Source organism: Grammomys surdaster, unplaced genomic scaffold (genome assembly GCF_004785775.1).
Source record: "Grammomys surdaster isolate TR1022 unplaced genomic scaffold, NIH_TR_1.0 1164, whole genome shotgun sequence".
NCBI lineage: Eukaryota > Metazoa > Chordata > Mammalia > Rodentia > Muridae > Grammomys > Grammomys surdaster.
In genome coordinates, this window is record NW_021605583.1 from 7,493,643 (window position 1) to 7,521,114 (window position 27,472).

Genomic DNA, 27,472 nt, shown 5'->3' on the forward strand with positions numbered 1-27,472 from the left:
AGCTGACACACCTTGGGGAGGGTGGCTAGGAAGGCTCCCCCCAAGGAGGTCATTAATGCCTGAATTGAGTCTGCAAAAGACAGGTTAAGTGCGGGGTGGTGCTGTCTCCAGGGGAGGCGTGAGGACAGTGAGGTGGGGGGTTGGGGGAAGTATGCAGTGCATCCACGGAACTGCAGGTGGTTCTGTGCAGAGGAATGTCGAAAAGTGAGACTGGACTGATGGCTGGGCAGGTGATAGGAAAAAATGTCAATCATAAACAAAGGGTTCCGATAAACAAGGGTTACGGGTGTAATGTTGGCAGAGTGCTTGCCTACTACATGTGAGGCCCTGGGTTCCATCCTCAGCCCCACTGTATAATCTCAGCACTTGGGAGATGGAACAGTAGTTCAGGGTTATCTTTCGTGACTTAGAGAATACTGGACCCATTTGAGCTCCACGAGACTCTATCTCTGAAACAAACAAACAAAAACTATAAACGGGAGGCCTTGGTTAGTAAACTGAAAGCCGGCTCAGGGCAGGGAGAGTGACGGAGGGAGAATTCTTGTGATGACTCAGAGTGTTCAGGCTGGGCTGGTTGGGTAGATGCTAGCAGTATGTGTGGACCAATCAAACAGGCTCAGCTGGTTTTGGAGTGGGCAAAGGTAGTACTCCACTTCCTTGCATCATTATGATGTAGGCCTGCAGGACACCTAAGTGGAACTGTCCCTAGAGACTTGGAATGGTGGACACAGAGGTCAGGAGAGAAGCCGGGATGGAGACATGGATTGGGAGTGTCACAAGCATACCGGGTGGCAGTTGAAGTCGTAGGCGAGGAGAAGCACCATTATGGAACTTGTGTGAAGTGAAGAAAGAGAAAGGTCCTCTTCCAAACCTGGGTGACATCAGCCGACTGAAAGTAAGAACCAGAGGAGGAAGAGCCTGAGAAGTAGAACCAAGTGTGTGTGAGAGCTGGACAGGAGTCCCACAGGAGCATTATGGGAATGCAGAGAAAAGACACTCAAGTCAGCATGGCAGCCACAAGTGGGGAGCCCGTGGTTTGCTTGAAGGACGTGGTGAGTTAGCGAGAGTAGTTCTGCAGGAGGCAGAAGGAACAGCCTGTGGGAAGGTGTGCTGTTAAAGAACCTTAAGCTGGGGCTGGGGAGGTGGCTTAGAAGTTAACAGCGCTGGCTGTCTTCCAGAGGAATCCAGGTTCGATTCCCAGCACCCACATAGCAGTTTAAAACTATTCAGGGCATCTTCTACAGGTACCAGGAATTCACAGACAAACTACCCGTACACATAAATCTAAAGAAATCTTTTTGGAAAAACAAGAATTTCAACATAAAAATGGCCACGTCATGTCTGGAAGACAAAGTTCCACACCAGATATCACAAGAGGGTAGAGAATGTATTCTGATCCTGTCTTTTTTCTGTCTTTTCTTTTTAAAGATTTTATGTATGTATGTATGTGTGTATGTATGTATGTATGTATGTATGTATGTATGTATTTAAGTGCTGTATCTGCATGTATACCTGCATGGCTGAAGAGGACATCAGATTCCAGTATAGATGGTTGTGAGCGACCAGGTGGCTGCTGAGAATTGAACTCAGGACCTCTGGAAGAGCAGACAATGCTCTTAACCATTGAGCCATCTCTCCAGGTCCCATCCTCACACCTTGATGGACTAAAAACTGGTGTCTTTTGCTTTTCATACAAAGCAACCTCAAGATAGTTGAGTTAGAAGAATAAATTAATAAGGGCTGGCACTGGAAAGATGGCTCAGTGGTTAAGAGCTCGGACTGTTCTTACAGAGGGCCTGGGTTCAGTTTCCAACACCCGTTTCTGCTCCCAGCTACCTGCTGCAGGGGATCCAATGCCCTCTTCTGGCCTCCACGGGTGTTGCAGTCACATGCACATACCTCCCCTCCCCCACGAGCACATAGACACATGATTAAAAGTAAAACCTTTTTAAAAATGAACAAACCCCATTTTAGAGGGATTTGGAAGATGTATGTAGCTTAATTATGTATAACACCAGCTTAGCAAGCATAAGAACATAGCCTCTGTCACACACACACACACACACACACACACACAGACAGCATAATTGCACAGATCAGTTTGGCACCATTTTGCTACTACATGCTTTAAAAAAAAAAAAAAACAAACTTGTCTATAAAGTAAAGAACCCTCCATATGCATGTTTACAGATGCATAGCCTGTCTTTACCTGGAAATGGAAGGAGTTAATGACAGTGACTGCCTACCTTATTATCTATTTGAAAACAACCAATTTCTTGGGTGTGGCATCTGAGAGGGGAGGGGAGGAGGTGATTGATAGCATCTGTCGATGCTCTGCTGCTCCTCCCAAACTGCCCCATCCCTGCCTCTACCCCTCACAGCCCTGCCCACTGAGAACACGCATTGTAAAATGTTAGTTGAAGCCTGGAGAAGGGTCATCACTGGAGGGGCTGTTCCAGAGGAAGGGAGGACCTTAGCAGATGGCAGCTCCCTAAGTGGAGCGTCTACATCCCTGTCCTGTGAAGATGCTGCTCAGAGCTTCCTGGTCAACATGAGAAAGGTCAAAAGAGTTAAACTTCTGCGGCCCTCAGCTCAAAAGTGGAGCGAAAAGGACACCGAGAGAGAAGCAGAAGTCCATAGCCCTCTCTTCAGGGAGTAAGGGAACTAGCATTAAACAAAGCTGGTGCTCTCTGCCAGCCGCAGGGTTGGAAGCTTTATGGACATTATCTCATTAAATCTTAATTAAAAGAAATATCAGGGAGGTGCTGCCGCTGTTTCACAGATGAGAAAACCAAGCCTCCCTGGGCTTGATATCTTACTCACAGTCACACAGGCGGTGAATGGCAGAGCCAGGTCTCCCACCTCTATCTGTCTGCTCCTTATTGTTCTTGTCCTAGGCTGTTTTTGGATAATCATAGCGAGGGGCTAGGTTCCTGAACAGGGAGGTTAAACTGTGCATCTTCCATGTGAGTGTGTGTGTGTGTACATGTGTGTGAGTTGTGGGGGTGGCAGTCAATGTTGGATATCTTCCTCAATAGCTTTTCACTTGTTTTTTTGTTTGTTTGTTTTTTGGAGATAGGTTCTTTCACTGAGCCTGGTACTCCCTGGTTTGGCTACACTGGGTCCTCTTGTCCTTGTCTTTCCAGCTTGGGATGACAGGCTATGACTGTTGTACCTAGCTTTTGCATAGCTGCTGGACATCTGACCTCTGGTCCTCAGGCTTGAGAGTCAAGCACTTTAAGTCTCTACCTGCCTGTCTGCCTCTCTCCTTCTCCCCTCCCCCTCTCGCTTCTCCCTTGGACAGGGTCTTGTTATGTAGCAGGAGCTGACTTAACTCCCAGCCATCCCCTGCCTCAGTCTCCCAAGCGCCGAAAGTACAATCGGAGCAGGCAGCCGGCAGCATCTGCCAGGATAAGGATCTCACAGGCATGCTCCTCCCACCCCCGGGGGACTTGGGCAAGCCTTCAGCCTGACATTACCGGAGAAACTTTGCCAGGGGCCTCAGCAGAAGAGGGGGTGGTCTGTGTCTGTACCAGGGAGCTTCCGCTGCAGGCCGGAAGTTGGTCTCGTACGGCGTAGTCCACTGGTCTTCCTATGAAGTTCAAGGTGAAAATTTTGGGAGTAGGAGGTCATCATGAAGGCAGACTGCTCTCTGCAGCCTCTAGCCCAGTGTCCTGAGAGAAGAAACAGGATGTCACATGGACATTCACAAGCCTCTCTTGTTTTTCAGGTCTCTCCCTCAGGGTCTCTGGGCTCCCTCTCAGTCCCTCCTGTGCACAGCACCATGCCTGGAACAGGTGAGCTTTCCGATGAGGGTTCCAGACACCACAATTAATCTAAATAACGTATTAAAACTGAAAGGGCCAGGGAGTGGTAAACACCTTTAATCCCAGCCCTTGGGAGTCAGAGGCGGGTGTTCGAGGCCAGTCTGGTACACAAAGTGAGTTCCAGGACAGCCAGAGCTACCAAGAGAAACGCTGTGTCAAACGAAACAAAATAACCGAAATCACTCAACCGAAATCAGCATTCCCTCAGTGTGTCTCGCAAGACATCAAAAAACCTGTATAGAAAAGAACAGGGTTCCATGAGCTCGTAAGTTTGGAGAATGCTTGTACGCAGAGATTAAACAAGTGTTTGTTTTTTAACTTTGATCACCCTTTGGCTTAGCAAGCACTCAGGGTGTATAATGCATTCAAAAATGAGCTCTACCGAAAGCCGGAGGAAGATGGGTTTTTAAACATGTTTCCAGGGGTCTATTTTTCCATGAGCACCTGTAGTGTTTCAAAGAGCTTGGTAAGATGGCCATATGTCCAGCTGTTCTCTAGAATCGCTAATAGCTCCTCCAATGGTGGGGGTAAATCGCAGTATGTCCTTTTTTATTTTTAATCTTAGTTTGAATAGTAAAATATATGGCACTCTGTTCATGAAACACATGTTGGGGTTCTCAACTCAAGGAATATCTACTTAGTCCAAAGCCAGCATTTTACAGAGGATAAAAATGAGTGTTGGGGTGGGCCAGGGCAGGCCCAGAGGAGGTTAGGTCCCCTTAAAGGGGACCACGTGTGTTTTCTTTGTGGAGTTGGAGAATGTGAGGTTTTGACCGGTCCCTCTGCTCTCAGGTTTGCTTCCTCCCGTACCTCTTCCTTTCTGTAGCCTCATATTCTCTTCTCTTCCCGCCCAGGGTGTGTCCCACAGTAGGATAATTTTTGGCATCTGTCCTCTGCATTTGGCAAGTCTTGGACTGCCAGAACCAGCCACGCTACTCTGAGGGCCTGGGTTGCAGAGAGCACTTGAAATGAGGGCTCCACCAAGGATGGGCTCATGGGTGGGCCTTGCTATTGACGTGGTGGGAGGTGGGTAGATGGGTGGGGGTAGGGTGCCCTTTGGAGATTCCATCAGGAAACTGTGTGTTGGAAGGGCTGTGTCACGAAGGTCCCCAGACCCAGCAGCATTATTTTGGCTTTGTTTTTGTGTCTCTTTGTCCTTAGTGACGTCGTCCTGTTCCCCTGGGAACAACAGCAGGCCTTCGTCTCCTGGCTCAGGACTCCATGCCAGCAGCCCCACAGCATCTCAAAATAACTCCAAAGCAGCAGTGAACTCCTCCTCCTCCGGCTTTAACTCCTCAGGGTAAGTAGAGGGCAGTGAGGAGGCATCAGGCAGGCTGGGGGTGGGGGGATGTGAAGAACTGGACTCATGCCATAGGCGAGAACTGGAAACAGAAAGTTGGGGTAGCAGTAGGGATGGATGGAGGAGGGAGATTGGACTACATCCCCCAGGGATGGGGGATTTAAAAAAAGAAGCTGTAGCCAGTGAGCTGTCCTGGCCAGGGGCTGATGTCAACAAAGCCAAAATTTCCATCCTCACTTTGATGGTGGAAATTTCCAAACGCTCACGTGAGAGGTGATCAGGTCCTCTGCTCGGCTCAGGAGCCCTCCATACCAGGAACTCCAGTCCCAGGACGTTCTGACCCGAGTCTGGAATTCAGGCGTTGACCAATTCTGGCCTTCAGGTGTGGCTGGTACAGGGAGACAAAAAAGTACTGCCGGGCCTTGTCTGCCAGTTAGACCTGGGCGTCTGCAGGTATAACGGGCCTTAGCTCCCAAGGTGAATAAACTACTGGAAAAGTGTCCTTAGAAGGGATGCCAGGAGAACTTGCCCAGGTGCAGAAGAGGACAGAGGTGTGGAGGCTGGGCAGACAGTCTAGTTGGTAACATGCAAGCACAAAGACTGAGTCTGAACTCCAGAGCTACATCCAGGTGTGGCAGTGTACTTATAATCCCAGTGCTGGAATAGGAGTGAGGAGGCCTTTGAGTTCCTGGCCGCTGAGAGAGCCTATCTCAAATAATGTGGGTGCCATTCCTAAAGATGACACCCAAGGTTGTCCTCTGGCCACACAGATTATCTTAAGGTTCTTTGCTTCGAAGAGACCAAGGCAGGTCTTACAAAGGAAAACGTTTTACTGGAGCTGGCTTACAGTTCAGAGGTTTGGTTCGTTATCATCTTAGTGGGAAGCATGGCAGCATCCAGGCAGACATGGTGCTGGAGAAGGAGTTGAGAGTTCTACATCTTAACCCAAGGCAGCAAAAGGAGACTGTGTGCCACACTGGGCAGAGCTTGAGCATATATGAGACCTCAAAGCCCACTCCTACAGTGACACACTTCCTCCAACAAGGCCACACCCACTCCAACAAGGCCACACCTACTCCAACAAGGCTAAACCTCCTAATAGTGCCACTCCCTATGGGCTAAGCATTTAAATACATGAGTCTATGGGGAGCCAAACCTAGTCCAACCACCACACAGATGTACACACATACATTTTTTTCTTACAAAAAGAAATTTGGTCATGATGGTACCCACTTGTAATCCCAGCATACAGGAAGCTGAGGCAGGAGGACCTTGAGTTTGGAGGTGGCCTGTTTTAAACATAATGAGACCTTGTCTTTTTTCTTTTGTTTTTTTTTTTTTGTTGTTGTTGTTGTTTTCTGAGACAGGGTTTCTCTCTGTTGCCCTGGCTGTCCTGAAACTCGATCTGTAGACCAGGCTGGCCTTAACTCAGAGATCTGCCTGCCTCTGCCTCCCAAGTGTTGAGATTCAAGGCATGTGCTACCATTGCCAGGCAAGAGACTCTCTCTTAAACACACAAACAAACCAAGTTGGGTGACAGATTATCCACTTGCAATGAACCCACTTGCCCAAATCCGGTTAGTTCAGCAAGGCATCTAGCTTCTATCATCTAGATATTTTATAGCCTAGCGAGTCAAAATTCCTGGGGGTGAGGAGACCCGAATAATTCTAATAGTTTAATATTGAAAATATGATTCATAGACCATAAAGTTGAGACGGTTGTGCAGCCATTACTGTTTTCCAGAATGTTTCCCTCACCCCTTAAGGATCCCCTTGCTTGCCTGTTTAGCACTCATCTCTCCCTACCTTGTCCTTCCTGTCAGGTTTGTAACTCAGAGTCTGGCCTTTTTTCCTCTTCCTTCCAGATCATGGTACCGTTGGAATCATCCCACCTACCTCCACTGAGACCAAAAATGTCCTCCCGTTCCACCTGGCCCCTGATTCCTGCCAGGAGGAAGAGAGTCACGCCTTCCACATATGGACAGATACTTTGAGAAGAGTGGGAGAAACGGCTGCTGCTGAAGGGCAAACCCACGATCTTGCCTTCTCTTGGATCCAGAGCCTCCAGAGCACCAAACTGTGACCAAAGGCCACGCTCTTGCCTTGGGCTCTCGATCACCCCCTGGGAGTTTACTGTGCTCGCCTGCCTTGCCGTGGCCCCCTCTGTGCTCTCCTGATGCCTTCACCATTTGGAGAAAGGGCATTCTGCCATTGTTAGTTTTCAGCTCACCCGTGGGCTTCTGGGATAGCCTTTTGCTCGGTGTGCCAAACTGCAAGGAGGGTAGGTTATGGCTTTGACTCTGACCTCAGCCACAGTCCTGAACCGATCCCAGATTCTATGGAAAGACTGAAATCTCACGTCTCCACCAAAGCCTTATCTTGTTAAAAATTAGCACAGTTTCCCCATGGAATCTCCATTTTTGCCCAATTTTCTTTCAGCCCTTACTCCCTTTTCTATAACCAAATGTGTCTATTCTTGGCTCCTACTAAGTCCCCGTCCTCTTTACAAATGGCTCAGCTCCCCTCTGGCCAGGCTGCTCCATCCGAGGGTACTCTTCTGTTACCCACATGTACCCAAGTTCAAGGACGCGTGTGTTTTCTCTGTTCCCTGTGGGTCTCCTCGTCCTGTCCCCTCTCCCTCCTCCTGGCCCCAGAAGAGTGATGGCCATGTTCTTGTACATAGTCCTTTCTTGTTCTGCACTGTGACCTTTCTTCTTCAATGTGGAATTTTCCAGCAAAATGTTTAACTCAGGTGTGAATTTTGAAGATGTCTCTATGTTATTTTATCTTCTGTTAGGAAACGGGGAGGGCTACCAAGCTACCAAACTGTGGAACGCCCCACAGAGTTCCCACGTGAGCTGGGGTTCTGCTGACTTTGGGGACAATGTTATAGTGGAGTCTCCTTCTGTGGGTCTGTGTGTCACATGAAAGCCATCCCAGAAATGGTACCCTTTTTTTTTTTTCTAAAGACTGAATATCCAGGAAACTGTTGAGACTCAATGGAATCTCTCTGTTTCTAAATATATTTGTACAGCAATGACATAAACTATTCCACTGTTAATAAGACATATTCAGAGGAGTGTTTTGTGCCTTTGTGTTTGGGGGGTGGGGGGGGATGTCTATGGGATGTGAAGTGGGTTCTGGGGATGCCCCCAAACAACTCAAATTCCTACCCTGTGGGACAAACCTGCTTTGGGAGCCAAGGAGGTGAAAGATTGTTCCTCATTTTATAAGAAGTATGGTGACTATGTCAGGTCATGTCACTTGAAGATGCCAAGGCTAATCTATCTCACATATCCTAAATATTGACTATTCGGCTGTTGTGATTTACAATGAAAGCAAAAGCTGCTTAACACAGAGACTAATTTCCTGACTGTGTATATCAGCTTGAGAAGTTGACCTCCATGTAGCTAGACGGTTGAAGGGTAGGAAGGTTATTGTTGAGCTTTTTGCTAGGTTAGTTTTTGTTGGTGGTAGGATTTTATGTTGTTGTGTGTGTTTGTTTGTTTTTTTGTTTTTTCGAGGTAGGGTCTCACTCTGTAGCCCAGGCTCTTCTCAAGCTCATTATTTAGCCAGATTGACCTCAAACTCATTGCAATCCCCCTGTCTCGGCTTTCTATATGCTAGGATCACAGTCCTGGAAGCTACCACAACCAGCCACATAACTTAACTAAAAAAGTATATAGTTGCAGTTCCTAATCGAAACACTGATCTGTGGGGATGAAAACAGCTGTAACAGCTGATGAGGAGAGACAGGTCGGGGTTTGTGTTACTGTCACATAGCTGTGGTCAAAATGCCTGACAGGAATCTGAGGCAGGAAAGAGTTCTTTTAGCTTATGGGTTCAGAGGTGTCTATCACAGCTGGAAGGGCAAGGCAGAGTGAAAGAACTCTCAACATCGCAGAGAGGAAACTACAAAAGGTTTGCAGGAAGGCGAGATGGCTACATTGCCTAGAAGACCTTCCCCTAAGTAATCCCCAGCCTCCACTAATGCCATCATGTTATGGTTCTATCAGAAGATTATTTCATTCCTTATGTCCCAGCCCTCGTGACTTCTTCTGGAAACATTACTATAGACAGCAGTGTGCCTTGCCAATGTCTCAAAACCCAATCAATTTGCAAATCAAAATTAGCCATCATAGGATTAAACATTTGTTGTAAATAATAATAACACCCACGTGGGAAACCTCCACACAAATCATCAGGTGTCTACTGTTGTTGGTGTTGGATGCGGCTTATATTTAGACTTCTGTTTTGTGCCACAAAGTGGGGGAAGTCCTGTTGGTAGTGGTTACTTTTGAAAGAAAAGAGATGGTCTGAGCCGGGCAGTGGTGGCACATGCCTTTAATCCCTGCGCTTGGGAAGCAAAGACAGGTTGATCTCTGTGAGTTCAAGGCCAGCCTCATCTACAGAGTTAGTTCTAGGACAGCCAGACAAGGAAACAGTGTCTCAACCAGACAACCAATCACACAGGAGGCTAAGGTAGGAAGGTTGGTTGAGCCTGGGAGTGCAGGGCTAACGCATGTGGAGGGCAGCAGAGAGACAGCAGAAGGGTTCTCAGCAGAGATTTAAGTGTCTAGTGAAAGTACACACTGTCAATACAAACAAATCTGTGCATAGCTGTCACTGTCACTGCACATTCATGTGTGTTGCTGACAGGTAGGTCCAAGCTGAACTTTTCCTGCCCCAGTCCTGCTCATCTTGACGTCCTGCCCTGGTAGTTGTTGAAAACCATTTCCTGCACCATCCAAGACTCTGGCTTTCACCCATTGGTCCATATTGTATATAGAAAATAAACAACGGTGGTGGTGGTGGTGATGCACTTGGGAGTCAAAGACAGGTGGATTACTGTGAGTTAGAGCTAGCTTGCTTGGTCTAGCCTCTAACTCACTGCCCATTTGTTCAGTGGAAGCAAACTTGCAGGTGGGCGTGGACTCGGCATTCATAGCTGCAGGATTCTGCAAAAATTCATAATTCCAAAGAAGTTTAATGGAAGGGTTTTTTCTTTTAGTTTGGATTTTGTTTTGTTTTGGTGTGTGTGTGTGTGAGTGTGTGTGTGTGTGTGTGTGTGTTTTAGCTGCTTCATCTAGGAGCATCTAAGAGACAGACACTTAAGAGCAACATCAGCCAGTATGGAAGTGTAAAGAAAGAAGAAAAAGATTAGGGATTCTGATCATTTCATACTGTCTGTCTGCCTGCCTGCCTGCCTGCCTGCCTGCCTGCCTGTCTGTCTGTCTGTCAGTCAGTCAGTCAGTCTGTCTTTCTGTCTGTCTGTCTGTCTGTCAGTCAGTCTGTCTGTCTGTCTGTCTGTCTGTCTGTCTGTCTATTTACAGCACAGTCTTGCCTTTAGATGGCCTAGTACTACAATGTAGCTCAGATGCTGATTTTTTAAAAATTATTTATTGTTATGTGCATTGGTGGTTTGACTGCATATACATGTGTGGGAGGGAGGGTGTTGGATCCCCTGGAACTGGAGTTACAGTTGTGAGCTGCCATGTGGGTGCTGGGAATTGAAGCTGGGTCCTCTGGAAGAGCAGTCAGTGTTCTGAACCACTGAGCCATTTCTCCAGCCCTCTGTCTGATCTTTTATTTGTCTGTTTGGTTTTTTTTTTGGGGGGGAGGGAGGGGTCCCTTGTGGCACAGGTTAGCCTGACAGGATAGATCAGGATAATCCTAGCTACTGAGAAATCAGGTACTGGGATTACAAGTTCGTGCCACCATGACCACCCTCTAAGACAAAGGAAGAACTATGGGTCCAACTCAGGAGATAATTTCAATCAGGAAACCCGCCACTAACCCCCAGGTGTCCAGGCACAGGACCCTCTGCTGTGGACCCTCTGGCACGTCTCTGGGATGCCTCTGTCTCCCTTGGTGGTTCTATTATCTGCTGTCTCTAATGACTAGCATTGACACTTGCACATATCGGGGAGGTAAGAGTCTTAAAGCCAAGCATGGCAGCACATGCCTGTAGTCATAGCACTCAGGAGACTGAGGCAGTGGGAATCAGGAGTTCAAAGCCAGCCTTGGCTATCATAGTGAGCTCAAAGTGAGTCAGGGCTTGAGTTAGACCTTGTCTCAAATACTGCCGCACATAGGGAATTTAAACTAGGGAACCGTAAACTTATTCACTTGAAACCCTCTTTCAGCAGAGAAACTTTTCCAAGATACCCTGCATTATATTTATAGTATATAAGTCAAACATTTCTGGTAGAAGAGCCATAAAGAAGTTTATTAATTTATTTTAAGACAATTCTTTGCCAGTTAGGACAATAATCTTACCAGTGGGAAAATACATAAACGGGCTGGTGAGATGGCTCAGTGGTTAAGAGCACCGACTGCTCTTTCAGAGATCCTGAGTTCAATTCCCAGCAACCACATGGTGGCTCACAACCATCTGTAATGAGATCCGATGCCCTGTTCTAGTGTGTTGGAAGAGAGTGACATTGTACTCACATACATAAAATAAATAATCTGTTAAAAACAAGAAAATACACAAACAAGTTTGCATACTAATGAAATGGATTTGCTTGTTTTTATAAAAAATTAAAATCTTGATTTTTTTTTTAAAAATTCAAGTCTCACTATATAGCTCTAAATGTCTGGAACTTGCCATGTAGACCAGGTTGGCATAAAACTCACAACAATCCACCTGCCTCTGCCTTTTGAGTTCTGGGGTTAAGGGTCTATGCCACCCTACCACACCTGGCTGACACCCTGAAATTATGTGTTTGACTTTGAGTTAATTTTTTGTAAAGATTTATTTATTTGTATTGTATGTGTATTGGTGTGTTTGCCTGTATGTATGCCTGTGTTCTGTGTGAGGGTACCAGATCCTCTATAACTGGAGTTACAGACAGTTGTGAGTTGTTATGTGGTTACTGGGAATTGAACCAAGACCCTCTGGAAGAGCAGCTAGTGTTCTTAACCACTGAGCCATCTCTCCAGCCCTGTGTTAATTCTTTCTTATCTGTAGGCATTCAGAAACCAAATTGTACTGATGTACAATTTCCGTGACCCCACATTCTACGTGACCTCCATGGCTTGTGTGTGTTTGTGTGTGTGTGTGTGTGTGTGTATGTGTGTGTGTATGTGTGTATGTGTGGGGTCTCACAGTTTAGGAAGCCCTTCACTGATTGTGAATGCAGAAACATACTACACACCTGTGGGGAGTTATTATCAAGCAGAGATTTCTCTTGTATTGGCAGTTGTCTTTTGTTTGTTTGTTTGTTTTCCGAGACAGGGTTTCTCTGTATAGCCCTGGCTGTCCTGGAACTCACTCTGTAGACTAGATTGACTTTGAACTCAGAAACCCATCTGCCTCTGCCTCCCAAGTGCTGGGGTTAAAGGCATGTGCCACCACTGCCCGGGGACAGTTGTCATTAATGTTGCTTTTTGGTTGTTTGAGATGAGGTCTGGATAAAAACAGAAAGCTTTCTATGTACAATAAAAACACGGTAATTTGTGAATTGGTCCAGCTAGCCCAAGCTGGGAATAACTCACTATGTAGCTGAGATAACCTTGAACCCCTGATGCTACCACCTGACTCCAGGTACCACATTTCAGCGTGTCCCCTATCATCGTGTCTGAGTTCGTGCCCAACTCCTTTCTACCTAGCATATCACCTTGGAAACCTTTGGCCAGCTTTGTGCCTTAATTTCTCAACTGCAAATTGAGACTATAAGGTAGACTCGAGCCTACATAAATGACCACAGTCAAAGGACTTGGAACAATGGCTTGTGTGGTATGACAACATTTTACAAACGTCATCTGTAGTCGTTATTGTCCTTGTGCTGACCTTAGTGTAAAGCTCTGTCCTCTGCTTGTCCTAAGGGTGGGGGACACTGCTGATTCAGGAGAGCGGAGATAAGAGTGAAGATAAACTAATATAGGTTAGGTGGCTGGAGAGATGGTCCAGTGGGTTAAGAACACTGGCTGCTCTAGCAGAGGACCTGGGTTTGATTACTCATACCATAGGTCATCTCAGAACTCTCTGTAACTCCAGTTCCAGAGAATCTGACTGGACGCTCTGCTTTCTACAGGAATGAATTAGTGGACAGAAATACATGCAGGCAAAAACACCCATAAACATAAGAAATCTTTTAAAAAGATGAATCAGTACCTTTTCATTTCAAATAATAAACCTTGATTTCAGAACCCCAGTCACTTTTTTTTTTTTAAATAAAGATCCATTATCCTTAGAAGAAAAGACACCTTCCCCATTGGAACCTGTAGAGTCCTTCAGTCCTCAACAGTCTGTTCTTCTGCAGAACACAGAGGCAGCAAGAAGAAAGTCCCAGCTCAACAGACTGGAATGAAAACAAAATGTTGAAGCAAAACCAAACAAAGGGTTAGGGCTGCTTATAGTCCTGCTGTGTCTCAGATCTCACTGATATCTGGTCTCTCTCAGGATGCTTCTAACAGGTCTTCTCCAATTGCCCTCACACTGATTTTAACTGATTTTAGCCGAATGCCTCTGAAGCACCTGTGCTTGACTTTGGTAGCAAGCTGAAGTCACCTGGGGAGCCACCACCAATCGACGTCTACACCGATAATTTGGATTTTCTTGTTTTGGTGTGTTTGGCACTGGTATTTAGAGATTTATAAATAGTTCTATTTTGAGAGATTGTGAATCGCTGCCCAAGGCTTGGATATAGTAGCTCAGTGGCACACTTGGTATATCCAAGGCCCTAGGTTCAATGTTCAGCACTCCCAGAGAACCACTGTTAAAAATGCAGATTCCAAAGTACGCCCAGAGTTAGGTTCTGGGGTTGTGTGTTCGAGCAGATGGGTAGGAGATGTTGATTTTCTTGGTGACCTTTCTCTGGTCCCAGACCACACACTGAACTGTGGAAGCTGGGCAAGCATAGCAATATGAGTGTCTTGCTCAGAACACCGAAGGCTTCCTTTTAGCCGCTGAAGGAGATAACCTGGCACTGCCATCAAGACAGCTAAGGTTCTCTGACGGCAGTGGCTCTTAAGTGTGGCTAATCCTCTGAATGAGCCCAGGCAGATTTTAAAACACACTTTTTCCTGCCCCACATCAGACCTCCCGGATCACAACATTTAAGATGTAGTCAGTACATGGGGTGTTTTGAAACCACTTTCCAAGCAGTGCTGATGACCAACGAGGTTTGGAAGTCACCTGTGCTGCTTCGAATGCAGAGTGTTTTTTTTTTCTTCTATTAATTCTGTTTTCTCTTCCTTTTGAGAGAGGTTTCCTGTGGCCTAAACTGGCTTGAATTTGCTATGTAGCCGAGAATGACATTGAGTTCCTAGTCTTCTTGCTTCCCCCTCCTGAGTGCTGGGATTACAGATGTGAACCATCCCAACGGAGTTACTCCTTCATTAATTCAACCCACAAACCTTCATTTTACCTCTACCATACTAGGTTCCAGGGAAACAGACAAAAACAGTGTTATCTTTACCTTTGAAGGGTTAGCACAATCAGTGATCCAACATGAGAACATTTACAATTCCTTTTTTTTTTGGTTTGGTTTGGTTTATTGAGACAGGGTTTCTCTGTGTAGCCCTGGAACTCACTCTGTAAGGCTAGCCTCGAACTCTCGAACTCAGAAATCTGCCTGCCTCTTCCTCCCAAGTGCTGGGATTAAAGGCTTGCGTCACCACCGACTGGCTTTTTTTGTTTTTCAAGACAGGGCTTCTCTGTATAGGCCTGGCTGTCCTGGAACTCACTTTGTAGACCAGGCTGGCCTCGAACTCAGAAATCCGCCTGCCTCTGCCTCCCAAGTGCTGGGATTAAAGGCGTGCGCCACCACCGCCCGGCCGTTTACAATTCCTACACATCATCAAAACACATCTCTTCTAAAGACCTTCACTTACGGGTTCCTTAGCACCCCATCATTGTCAGCCTTGATCAACAAGCCAGACTCCCCGCTTCACCTCATTGTAGCTGAGCCCCAACCCCGGCTGGGTTGTGTGTGTTTTAATTTTGAAACAAAGTACGCAGGCTAGCCTCTGATTTACAATTCTCCTACCTCAGGCTCCCAGATGCTGAGATTACAGGAAGGTACAACAACATTATGCTCATACTTCTTCAAACTCACTATCCTCAGACCCGGAGAGAATTAACGATCTGTCCAAAAATAAAATATAAAGGCCCGGGAATACAGGGAATAGTGGTAGAGCATTTGTCTAGCCTGCCTGGGGCCTCTGGTTTAATCCCAGTATTGGGGAAAATATTTTAAGGGTAAATAAAGACAATAGATGGTATGTATATGGACTTCCACGTTCTGGCTAATGTTCTATGCACTTATTAATGTAACCTTTTCGAATTAGTAATCTATGAGAGAGGCATTTCACGCGCCATCCTGTGGCTGAGGAAGGAGGACTTAACCGGCCCAACTGCATACCAAGCAGAATTAACTTTAAAGAAGTGTATATGTGGGTCTACAAGCATGTGCACACATGACTGCTGTCATTAGAGCCCAGAAAAGGGAATCAGATCCTCGGAGTTAGCGTTAAAGACATTTGTGTGCGTGGGTGCAGGACACGGAACTCTAGTCCCGTGTGTGCAAGAACAGCCAAGGCTCTTAATTGTTGAGCCATCTCTCCAACCGCTTACTTTTAAACGTAGTTTCGGTTTACACCTAGTTAGGGTTAGTGCTAAAAAGAGATCAGGGTAATTCCCAGGCCTAAGTACTTTTCTGACACTCAGTGTGCTTGTTTCACCCTTCAGATTTAAGTGGGAGATCAAAGACGGTCTTAGTAGGTACGCAAGCACACGCTCAGGGAAGAGGCTGTTCCATCTCACAGATGGCAGAGTGGATCAAGATTTACGGCGATAAGAGTACTAAGGGTTGAATCCAGGGCCTTATGCGTTAGGCTAAGGTTCCACTACTAAAAAGCCAGACACTCTCCATCTACAATCCTGCAATGATTTAAACAGGACAACAAACAAGAACAACAGATCATCCTTCCCTTCCCTATCCAAAGTAGGACCCTCCATCCCGCTCCCTTCCTTGGCCCAGCATTCACTCTGCGCTCTGTCCTCCCAGCCAGCAGGTGCCCCTAGACCCCCGGCTCCTCCTCCGCCGCCGTCACAGCCTCGTCTCCCCCCCTCCCTCTACAGCTTCCTGTCGCCGCGATCCGGGCCCTGGGCTGTGGGCGCCGGGGCGCCGGAGGCTTCCTGGTGCGCTCCGCCAGGTAACCGCGCTCGCCGGAGGGATGGGCACCGGCCTGCCCTTGGCGCAGGCGGGGAAGGAGCGGGCGGACGGCCAGATGCGCGCGGGCTCTTCTGCCCCGGGGCGTCGGGGCCTCTCGGCGCCAAGCTTTGGGCACCCGGCTGGATGCCTAGATAACGGTCCAGGATGGGGCGATCCGGGTTAGAAGTCGGGCGTGGTCCAGGAGTTGGGCACGTCCCTCCGGGGGATGCGATCTTGCTACTGGCTCGGAGCCCCCGGCTGCAGCTCGCAGGAGGCCCGGAGCCAGGCGCCCGCCCAGTGCCGCGGCTCTCCGGGATGGGGGAGCCTGGGCACGGAGCTTCGAGGGCCTGGGAACCTCCCAGACCCCACACCAGACACGCAGGCTCAAGGTCACAGAGCTGTGTCTGCCGTTTGCAAATGCCTGCTTTTTTTTTTTTTTTTTTTTTCTGGAGCGTTTGTAAATGGGCTACTGTTTTCTCTCTTGGGCCAGGGAATTAGGATTCAGAGAAGAGGACTCTAAAAATACTAATCGCCCAGTCCCAATCAGCTGATCCGCCTTACTGGCCAGTGACCCTGGCCTTTGAAAGGAAGTAAGAGGGACAGCGCTTTTCACTCGGGTACTTTGTATGTCTGGCCTTTACTCCGAAGATTGGCCTAGAAGTTTCAGAAAATGTGTCTTAGAACTGAATTGACCTTTTTTTTAAAAAAAAAAATTTTTTTTTCCCTGTTCCCTAATTTTAGTTTAAACACATTCTTTAGGTTAAAGAGATTTCCCCACTTACAGGTTTTGACAGACACCTACTGTTTTTTTGGAATGGGAACCTGATTTCTCCTGAAAGCCGGACAAAACGTGCCCTTTGCCCAAGCCCTCTCTGGATAACATTCCTGGGAGTGGCTCGTGTATTGAGGGGTGTTGGTCTGCATTTGTCAGAAAAGGGTGAGCGGTTAAGTGCAGCCATGCAGAGAATTCCTGCAGAGATGAGAAGCGTACTTGACGTGTTTGGGATTTCTTTTCTTATTTGTACTTTCAACAAAGGAGCTAATGTATATTACCAACGACGTGTTGGTCCTTTTTGGAGTCTCTTCTGTATGTCTAAAGTAACTCAGTGTTGATTATTGTTTAAACGTATAAGCAAAAATTCTAAAATGTAAGTTTTCTGACTTTATCATCCATCCATCCATCTATCTATCTATTGTCTGTCTGTCTGTCTGTCTGTCTGTCATTTTGAAACAAGGTTTTACTGTGTAGCCCTATCAGGCCTGGAATTCTCTGTGTTGACCAGGCTGTGCTGCCCCTCTAGGTGATCCTGCTGCCCCAATGCTGGGATTATAGGCTTTCGCCAGCTACTTTGCTTCACGTTTAACTGAATTCTTGCCTGAAGGATATTTTGGTATCTCAACATTTACTTTAAAATCCTTTTGCTTCCTTGTTGATAAATAATAGAGCTGGGGTGCCTTCCAAGACGTCTGGAGTCTTTGTTTGACTCTCTACACTTGCCTCAAGTTTTGATTTTGCCTGATAAACCTATGACCCACATAGCCAGACCTCAGCCAAATTTAGTTTCAGCTTAACCACATTAAAATACCTGGTGTCATGTGACTTGTAGCAGAAACCAAAGTGGTATTTTATTTATTTATTTATTTATTTATGAGAGCTTTGCATACGGAGGCCAGAGGTCAACCTCTGGTGGTATTCCTCAGTCCCTGTCTACCTTGCTTTTTGAGATAGGGTTTCTCCACAGGAATTCATCTGTCTCAACCTCCCCAGCACTGAGGTTACTAGCATGTACTGCCATGCTTGGGTTTTTTTTTTTTTATATGGATTTGGGGTTCAAACTCAGGTTCTCATGTTTACCAACTGAGCTGTCTTCACTCCCGTGTGTGTGTGTGTGTGTGTGTGTGTGTGTGTGTGTGATGATCCTGGGGATTGAACTTAAGGTGTCACACGTGAAAGACAGGTGCCCCACCACTGAGCTGTATTCCTAGTCCTTTCTCAGTCTATTTTGAGGCATGGCTTCTGTAAATAGTCCAGGCTGGTCTTGAGCTTGGTATGTAAACTAAACTGGTCTTTAAACTTGACATCTTCTCAACTCAGCCTCCTGAGTAGCTGGGATCATAGGCACACACCAATACCTGGCTAGCGCTGGGATTCGTGAAGTGTGAGCACATTATTAGATACAGGTGCTTCATAGACTGTGGTAATCTCTGAAAGGTTATTATTTATAGGTAGTTGGTCATCGTTAGTTGAGTGTGGAGTTACCTTAATGGTTCAGAGGACAGTTGTTGGTTTCCAGTTCATAACTTTCACCGGGTGCCAAAATCGAATCTCTAGTGGGCTTGGAGCTATAAACAAAGCAGCCACATTTGCTCAGAAAAGTCTTGGATTCGTATGGAGTGAAGAGTTTCCGTATCCGTACAGGCCCTGTCTTCATATTATTTTTTATAATAGCAATTCGGGCATCTGCACAAAATGAGCTTCTGCTGTTTTCTTGGGGAGGGGGGTACATGTCTTTGTTCTCCTGGTTTTGGTCTCTTCTGTCATAGGATGGCAGTAGGTCTGTGTGTGCAGGTGCTGTGCAGCCTGGGTGGCTGGCTCTCACTCTATACATCTTTCTGCTGCCTGAACAAACACCGAAGCTGTGAGTGGAGCTGTCGGCTGGTGACCTTCACCCACGGAGTCCTCTCTATAGGCCTCTCTGCTTATATTGGCTTCATCGATGGTCCTTGGCCTTTTACTCACCCAGGTAGGTAGAAGGGACATTAGAGATAGTTCCTAAGAGATTTATGATTTAGGGACTTGGAAAAAAAATGCATGTGTGGAACATTAAAGAAGAATCCCCATTCTAATAATTTGTATTGCAATCTTCATTGTCAACTTTGAGATTGTGTGGGTCTAGGTTTCTGCTTGTCATAAACCTTTTGTGCTGCTGGGATTCTTTTTATTATTATTATTATTATTATTATTACTATTATTATTGCCTTTTTTGTTACTGGGGATTGAATGTAGGGCTGTGAACATGTTAGGCAAATGTTCTATACTAGCCTGTGAACTTGATCTCTTCTCTGTTTTCTTATTTATTTGTTTGTATAGCTATCAATCTATCTGTTTGTTTGGCTGTTTGTTTTTTGAGAGGGTCTCACTAAGTTGACCAGGCTGGTCTGGCTACCCACGCTGTAGTCAAAGATGGCCTTGAGTTTACAATCCTCCTACCCAAGCTTGCTGAGTTGCTGGGATTATAAGATTGTACAACTTCGTTGTTGATTTTTTTTTCCCCTAGAGGCAGGATTTTGTTTTATAGCCCAAGATGGCCTCAAATTTGTAATCTTTATATCAAATTGAAATGAAATAAATTCTTACATTTTGTGTTTTATTTGAGGGTTCTTAGTGATTTCAAATATGTCGGGTCTCTGTACCACATGTTCTTGGACGAGAGGACACTCTACTTTGGAAGTTCTCCCTGGAGTCTAATTTCATGATGAGTTACAGTTGCCAGTGTCCAATAACCTAATTCTCTAGGTTAATAAATCAATCTGACGTGCATGACAGAGTGGCCCATGGGTCTGGAAACAGACTCGTAGCTGGTTAAAAAGGAGGGAGTTAGAATATTCACTGAAACAACAAAGTAAGTGTTTTATGTTCTTCCATAGGAAGGATACTGTGGTTGAACAATCATTCATTGAAGTCTTTGAGGTTTTATTACTATTTTATTGTCTTTCCTGATATTCTTCTGAGACGGAGTCTCAGTGCCCAGGCTTGCATTGGGTTTACTCTGTAGCCTTTGTCCGTAATCTACAGCCTTGGAGACTGAAATAGGGAGACTGCTAAAAGTTCCAGGCCAGCTGTAGCTATATAGCAAGTAGCAGGAAGACCCTGTCTCGAAAAGCAAAAATAAAAGCAAAACAAGAAAGACCACCATTGTAGACGCTAACTTGGTTTGTTTGTCTTTTGGAGACAGGCTCTCATGTAACCCAGGCTGGCCCTGATTCCCTGTATAGCCCAGGCTGGCCTTGCCCCATCCTTCCTCCACCACCCAAGTGCTGAGATCATAAGGCTAGATTTTATTGTTATCATTTTTCAAAGCTCGAGTCCGTCACTGCTTTTGGCCTCTTTAGTGGTTCAGAAAGGTTGGAGAGACAGTGACAGAGGACCCCTATGGCGGTGGCCCAGTTCCTAGCCATGTTGTCTTCTGTCTTGATCTGTTTCAGGCTCTCCGAACACACCTCTCCAAGTTCACGTTCTATGTCTTACCTTGGGCTACTTCATCTTCGACTTGGGCTGGTGCATCTATTTCCAATCTGAGGGCGCCCTGATGCTGGCTCATCACACACTGAGTATCTTGGGGATCATCATGGCCCTAGCGCTTGGGGAGTCGGGCACAGAGGTCAACGCCGTTCTCTTTGGAAGTGAGATCACCAACCCGCTGCTCCAGATGCGATGGTTTCTCCGGGAAACTGGCCACTATCACAGTTTCACGGGGGACGTGGTGGACTTCCTCTTTGTGGCTCTGTTCACGGGCGTGAGGATCGGCGTGGGCGCTCACCTCCTTTTCTGCGAAATGGTCTCACCCACCCCCAAGTGGTTCGTGAAGGTTGGGGGTGTGGCGATGTATGCCGTGTCCTGGTGCTTTATGGTTAGCATCTGGCGCTTTGCGTGGAAGAAAAGCATCAAGAAGTACCATGCGTGGAGAAGCAGACGGAATGAGGAGCGACAGCTAAGGCATAACGGGCATCTCAAGACACACTAGCCAAGGCGGTTCCCAGTCAAATGGATTGGGTTGAACTGGCTATGGGACCGGGGTCAGAAACAGAGTTGAGTTTATAGGGCTTAAAAATCGACGAGAGAGAGAGAGAGAGAGAGAGAGAGAGAGAGAGAGAGAGAGAGAACGTAGGTTTTGGAAAAGGGCTAAAGGTATGTTCATCACTTCAGTATCTAGGCTAAGCATACACAGTCTTGAAACACCTACTCCCGTAGCCGTAGCGGCACCTGTACACCCTCAGTGATGATTGACAAGTGGGCGGGACTGTAGAGTGATGGCCACTGTCGCTTGTTTTTTTGGGTCCCCGTATTCATGGGAAGCCTTGATATTCAGACAGTTTTGAGAAGAACTTGAGTCAAGTCAGTGCTGTTTCTTGTTCTTTTTGGAAATAACTCCTTTCCCCACACTTACTCTCGATTTCCGGGAGACATTTTAAGTATGTTCGACCCATGTAAAGGGAGGGACTCTCAGGAAGGGACATGGGCTAGGCATTCTAGTATTTGTGAATGGAAGCTGTTATGCCAAGAGGGACAGAAAGTTGGGAGTGAAGCTAGCCATGGCAGGAACTTCCCACTGAGCCTCCCTTCACTGACTGTGTCCGTGGTTCCCAAGGACACCCTTGGCTTCTCTTAAGGATGCCTTTGGCTTCCATGATTAGTCAAGAAGACTCGGGGCTTTGATCTATGACGCTGAAAGGCTATGGAGGAGACTCAGCAAAGGAAAGGGAACCTTTGTCAAAGCTCATGGGATCTAAGCACTAGCTTCTAGTCTCCTACGAGGATGTACGGGAGTGATTCATGACAACACACATGAAAGTCAATCAAACATTTGGTGACCCGAGCTTGTATGGCAATAGGTCACGTCGGCACCTTCTAAATAGCCAAAGGCAAAATTCAAGATTTCCCCGTAGCAGTCATTTGGCATACGCCATGGTGTTTCCGAAACAGTTTAGGAGCAGTGAGGCAATCTTAACCGTTGGCGGTGGGAGCCCTCTCTAACCTTACAAGCAGACCTTTGCAAGGATAACAGCTCAGAATTCTTGGGTACAATTCTTCAGTTAACTGTGTGCACAAAAACCGTAGAGCTAGCGCTCTGGGTGCAAGGTGAATGAGATGTGGGTAGATTTAGGTTTACTTGGTCCAGTTGTACGGGTTCTGCCCTACCAGGAAAAGTATGCCAGTTCTCAGGGCTTTTGTGAATTAATCTGCTAGGCATGAGAGGCCATGGCTAAATTCCACGGGGATTTACCACGTGGATTCCACTGTACTTGAAATAGAGTTCAGGTTTCAGCTCCTGGTACATACTGTAAACTAGAACCAAAGATTTTAATGTATGTATTAGCCTCAGGCTATTTCCTTCCTTTCCCTGCTTCCTTCCTTCCTTCTTCCTCTCCCCCTTTCTTCCTTTCTCTTTGTTTTAGATACACCCCCGCCCCCTTTTAAAAAAATCACCTTTTCCCTTTTCCTGAGACTTCTGAGACTCCTGGTCTTTCTTGTATAATTTCTATTCTGCGTAAGCTTCCTCAGTGCTCAGAATCCTGTACCACCATGCCTGGCTCCAATGTAGGGCTTTAATGGGAGGAAAAAAAAGGTATTATTTGTTTATGTATTTGTTATTTTTACCATGATCTTTAGATCTATGGTGACCGGTTCATTCAGGTGGTAAGCCAGGAAATGGTGCCACTGAAGAAGCAAGATTAATGGTCAGTAATGTCAGTTCATTCTATAGTCACTGGGGACACTAACCCAATGGGTGGCATTAGCTACAGAAACCAGTCATTGGGGAGGTCGTCAGAAACATAGCGACATTCTCGAAAACGGAAAGGTCCTTTAACAGCCGGACCTTTAAGGTGACTGTTATGTAGCTAAAGAGGTATCTTTTAGCTGTTTTGCTTCTGTTTTTGTTTTCTGGACAGACAGCACCGTGCCCCCTTTTCTCTGATTTGTGTTCCAGATATGCTGGTGGTGTGTTCCTTTCCAGCAAAACTTCGGGCAGAACTGGAAACTGGGGAATGCTGATTTCAGCAAAAACATAGTCAAAGAGAGTGGCTTGGCACACGGGCATAAAGAAACAAAACAACAAAACAAAACTGGCTTTTGTATTTTGGCACCGTTGCAACCTGCTCCAGACCAGACAAGTGAGCAGGCTTAATCTAATACTGGCTTCTTTCTCCCTCCTTCCCTCCCTCCCTCCTCAGAAGTAAAGGATTGTAGATCTTTCTGTTTGAGGCAAACTCAAGGAAATGCCTGTAGAGTTTTATTTATTTATTTTTTGATAACAAGACACCTGAACAAGTGATAAGGGGAGGAATTCCTTGTTTCAGCTCTTCTTGATATTCTAACTAGTAACTGTGAGGACATTCAGAGATAAAAACTCCTGTGAAGATGACTCAGCAGTTAAGAGCTTGCCTGTTTTTACAAAAAAGGTAAATGAAGGGCAGATTAGTGTTCTACTCGTGTCCCCGTGTCCCCGGACACAAAAGGGAACACTTAACTTGCATTTGAATTACTGTGTAATCATCCCTGATAGTGCTCAAAAGAAGGATTTATATTTCGATATGATTTGTACTAAATTTTATAAAAAAAATAAAATAACTTTATATAAACCTAGTGTCTGCCTTTGTATCTTTGTGGCAGTTTTGCCCCGGAGGAAAGCCTCTCCAAAGTAGGAGTGTTGACATCTATTCATACTCTGTGGTGACAGTAATCTGCTCTTTAGCATTAATCATTCCTACTTTTTAATATGGAAGCTAGCAGTCAGCACACAATCGGCACAGAAAATCGTTTGCCTAGAAGAGGAAGAATACATTCTGATTTTACCACCTGTTTGAGCAGTTTCTCCCCACCCCCAAAGTGCTTCAAGCATGCAGACAAGCACTCTACCACCAAGCTATGTCCTCATTCCTACTCCCCTTTTTTGAGACAGGGCTTTACTCTGTAGCACAGGCTGGGCTGAAACTCACTAAGTAGCCTGCCTCCAAACTTACAAGTAATCCTCCTACCTCAGCCTCCCAAGTGATGGGAGAAAGTGTAAGCTACCATATCCAGCTAGACAGTGGATTTCTAATGTTTAGAACAGTCCTGGACACAGTAGCGCCTCAAAAAGCACATTGAAACGGTGAATAAGAAGACAAATGTGAGCCGGGCGGTGGTGGCGCACGCCTTTAATCCCAGCACTCGGGAGGCAGAGGCAGGCGGATTTCTGAGTTCGAGGCCAGCCTGGTCTACAGAGTGAGTTCCAGGACATCCTGGGCTATACAGAGAAACCCTGTCTCGAAAAACCAAAAAAAAAAAAAAAAAAGAAGACAAATGTGACCTGTTCCATTGGAAAGTGCATGTCCAGGGATTGGGTCACTGGTGCCACCTTTCTAGGGAAAGGGCTACATATTACCTAGGGAAGAGGCCTTGGTTTGCTTGGCTCTACTGAAGGTGTTCCGCAGGTTGACTATTAGTGGAGCAGTTAGAATGAGCCTTTCATCGGGCTATTAAAAAAAAAAAAATCAGAGCCTTGTGAGTGATTAGAAATCTTCACGGAAACAGTAGTTATTCAGTCCTCTGCAGACCATCTTCTGAAAGCTTTCCCACAGCAAAATGCCTTCTTTGCTCACAGCTAGAACCTTGGGGTTGCTCAGTTTGGAAAGATGTTGAAAACAGCCTGCCAAAAGGTTTTGTATGCAAGGAAGAGAAGGTGAATTAGGAAGGGGTCCCAGTTCACTTCACTCCCAAAACTCCCTGAGCATTGAGGCAGATTGGAAAGGAAGACGGGAACTTATTTTTAAAATTCATGATTTGATGAGTCACCCCATTCACTTGATCCTTGCCCTGTGACATTATTAGGTCAAGGGAGAGGAGGACAGTACACTCAAGAAAACTCGAGTCAGCTCAGGGAGAAGGTTCACATTTCGTTTATTGTATATAGATTTTTTTTTTTTTTTGGAACTCTTTCCAACTATAGGTAGAAACAAGTGGATTCTTCAGGCTAGAATTGCCATGTTGGGATTTACCAGCAGATGGCAACGTGTCCAGGTCTGATCATTAGGAAAGTGGCTTGGAACTCCAATCTGCTTCCATTCTTTCCAAAAATAAACATTACAAAATTAGCTGGCTGTGCCCCGAACTTAAAAAAAAAAAACCAGCAAGAGAGAGTCATTTCAGGCTTCTGTTTATCTTTTCCCCCTTTCCCCCATTCTAACGTCACCTTGAGCTAATGCATCTATTCAGAGACGATGATCCGATCCTTTCGCGAACCGTTGTGGAATGACTTAGAAACAGCATTATTAAGAGGTAATTGTTTCCTCTCCACACCCATTGTTTATTAGATTTGATTTCCACAAAATGGCCGAAGTCTCTTCCCACCTACACGGATTGAAAGCTCACAAGTCTGAAGATAATTGTATAAAAGGAATAGCCACTTGAAGGTTACAGGCAGAGTTGGAGAACTATATTGTATCCTGGTACTTCATTTCCTCAGGGGCAGATTTATTCAACCATAAAACTACATGGTTAGCTGAACGTCTCTACCCCCATCGAAAAAGAAACCGGAAAACATTTTGGGAACTCTTCAAAGGGATCCCTAGTGCTGTTTACCGGACAGATGTATTTCTTCTTCCATCTCTCTTCACAACAAGCTTATTAACTTGCTGTGGAAAGCACCATGCTTTCTCCATTTGGCAAATACTACAGTTCATTTTGCCAAGGCAAAACAGCCTAAAAGCAATATTTATATCAAGAACTCGTGGCTCAAGTGTGGACCCAGATCCTTTCTCCACAGCCTCTTCTGGCTAGTCCCCCCATCCACACCTCTCCACGCTGCGGGGCTAGGCCAGCAGGTGCCCCAGGTGAGTGGCCCACCCCAAACCTGTGTGGGTGGCAGGTTTGCCTAACACTGTCGGGGCCGTGGATCTGGGCTCGCATGCAGTCATCAAAAGCATTTGACACCGGGAACGGACCCATTCTCTTAAAGAATCAAAGTGTCCAGCACTAGAGGGGCGGGGAGTTCCCGAAGACCCTCTCGACGTGAACTCTTCAAGATTGTGGCATGGCCCCTCTGCTGTCCCGAGTGGAACCTACACTGTGGTGGTTGCACCTCGAGGGCATTCAAGGACCGTGAAGGCAGCGCGGTTGGCGGAGGAGGGAGAAGCCGCCCGCTCCGCCACACAGAACTACTTTTTCGCTCCCCTTTATCCCCCGCGACAGCGTTGCGCGGAAGCATCCGCGCAAGTTTGGAGAGAGAGAGTCCGGGAAGCGGAGGGATCCCGGGTGAAGCGGCTTCCCGAAGTCCCAGGGAGAAGGGCCCAAAAAGTCGGCGGGGGAGGGGACGGCTCGGCGCGCTCCCGTCGCGCCGGGCCGAGGGGACAGAACCGGAACCGGAACCCGCGCGCGCCCCCGCCCCCAGCGGTCGCAAGGCTCGTCACCGCCAGCGGCCCCCTCCACCCCGTGCGCGCTCCCGTGAGTGCCCCTGAGACCCGGCGAACGGCCCTGCGCACCGAGCCTCCGCCGCTGCCGCCGCTGCTCGGGGGGCCGGGCTTCCGGGCCGGGTCGGGCCGGGACCTCCCGCTCCTCGCGGGAGCCGCCGCCTACCAGAGCGTCGGGGAGGAGCCGCCGTGCCACTGCGGAAGAAGCGGCGGGGGCCTCCGAGGGATGGGGAGCTGCCCCGGGCGCTGAGACGGGGTCCCTGTCAGCGCGGCGGCCGGAGCCGGGTGGGGGCGGCGCGGAGCAGCTCAGGGCCCTCGGCCCGGGGACATGGGGCGGCGCGAGCCCGGCGCGGGACGGCGCGAGACGCGGCGGAGGTTGCGGCCACGAGCGGCCGGCAGTCCCAGATAGAGCGGGGGACCCGAGGGCTGGGCCCCGCCGATTCGGGACAGGAGCCGACGCCCGTCCCCGAGCCGATCCTACCCCAGTCCCGGAGGTATCCCGGTTCCCGTCCTACGGCTCGCGACTTCCCTCTGTGACGAAGTTTTCTCCCCGTGCCTCGCCGAGGATCGTTCTTAGTTCTTGAGCTCGCCTTGTGACCGACTTGCTCGGTTTGTTTTGGGGAGCTAACTTGTTTTGCTTCAACCCGCATCCCCTTTCCTTGACCCCTTTGCCATCGGATGTTCTAGATGACTGAATGGAGTTTTGAGTTGGACTTTTGTGTCCCTGCCGAAATTGGGCCTGATCCCAGAGCACTGGGGGTGGGGTGTGGAGGTGTTACTGTAAAATGCAAGTTGGATAAAAAGAAGACCTCTCGCCAAGGGCCCCAATGAGTGGCACACAGTCTACTATCACGGACAGGTGGGTATGAAGTTCCTCGGTCGCTAACCTTCCCTGGGTTCGCCCCCACGCAGCAGGGGAGTCGGTGATGGCAGATTCGCCTTCAGCTAGTGCAATTGACAGGCATAGGAAAGAGGGTTGTTTCGGAGCTGTGCAATTAGTCTAGGGTTGCTGC

The 27,472-nt window shown here is 47.2% G+C and overlaps 3 protein-coding genes and 1 long non-coding RNA gene across 7 annotated transcripts in view; 3 read left to right on the plus strand and 1 right to left on the minus strand.

Moving 5' to 3' along the window:
• Pou2f3 (POU class 2 homeobox 3) overlaps window positions 1-8,189 on the plus strand; it is an 84,890-nt gene extending 76,701 nt beyond the window's left edge. Inside the window, exons 11-13 of one of the 2 annotated variants that reach the window (XM_028783853.1) lie at window positions 3,731-3,797; window positions 4,989-5,127; window positions 6,993-8,189. In XM_028783853.1, coding sequence (XP_028639686.1) covers window positions 3,731-3,797; window positions 4,989-5,127; window positions 6,993-7,032 — 246 coding nt within the window. In that variant the 3' untranslated portion in view covers window positions 7,033-8,189. The remainder of the gene's footprint in view (window positions 1-3,730; window positions 3,798-4,988; window positions 5,128-6,992) is intronic. The other variant, XM_028783852.1, reaches the window with a different exon arrangement.
• On the minus strand, window positions 99-27,147 carry LOC114635145. Its single transcript, XR_003713411.1, has 4 exons — window positions 26,941-27,147; window positions 3,480-3,674; window positions 786-889; window positions 99-449 (listed from the first exon to the last, which is right to left on the minus strand). It is a non-coding gene; the product is annotated as an uncharacterized LOC114635145 (long non-coding RNA).
• Window positions 18,835-21,166, plus strand: Tmem136 (transmembrane protein 136). 2 transcript variants are annotated; one of them, XM_028783855.1, is made up of 3 exons: window positions 18,835-19,033; window positions 20,496-20,568; window positions 20,926-21,166. In XM_028783855.1, exons 1-3 carry the CDS (start codon window positions 18,835-18,837, stop codon window positions 21,032-21,034), a joined length of 381 nt encoding a protein of 126 aa, XP_028639688.1. In that variant the 3' UTR covers window positions 21,035-21,166. The 2 variants fall into 2 exon arrangements, with proteins under 2 accessions (XP_028639688.1, XP_028639687.1); XM_028783854.1 differs by having other exon boundaries at window positions 20,496-21,166.
• Window positions 26,858-27,472, plus strand: part of Arhgef12 (Rho guanine nucleotide exchange factor 12) — a 131,378-nt gene continuing 130,763 nt past the window's right edge. For both annotated transcript variants that reach the window (XM_028783849.1, XM_028783850.1), the window contains exon 1: window positions 26,858-27,318. In XM_028783849.1, the coding sequence (XP_028639682.1) occupies window positions 27,287-27,318 (32 nt within the window). In that variant the 5' untranslated portion in view covers window positions 26,858-27,286. The remainder of the gene's footprint in view (window positions 27,319-27,472) is intronic.

Coding starts and splice junctions, on each gene's coding strand:
- Tmem136 (XM_028783854.1), top strand. CDS start 18,835: ATGGCAGTAGGTCTGTGTGTGCAGGTGCTGTGCAGCCTGGGTGGCTGG. Junction 19,034..20,495: donor TTGGCCTTTTACTCACCCAG/GTAGGTAGAAGG, acceptor GATCTGTTTCAG/GCTCTCCGAACACACCTCTC.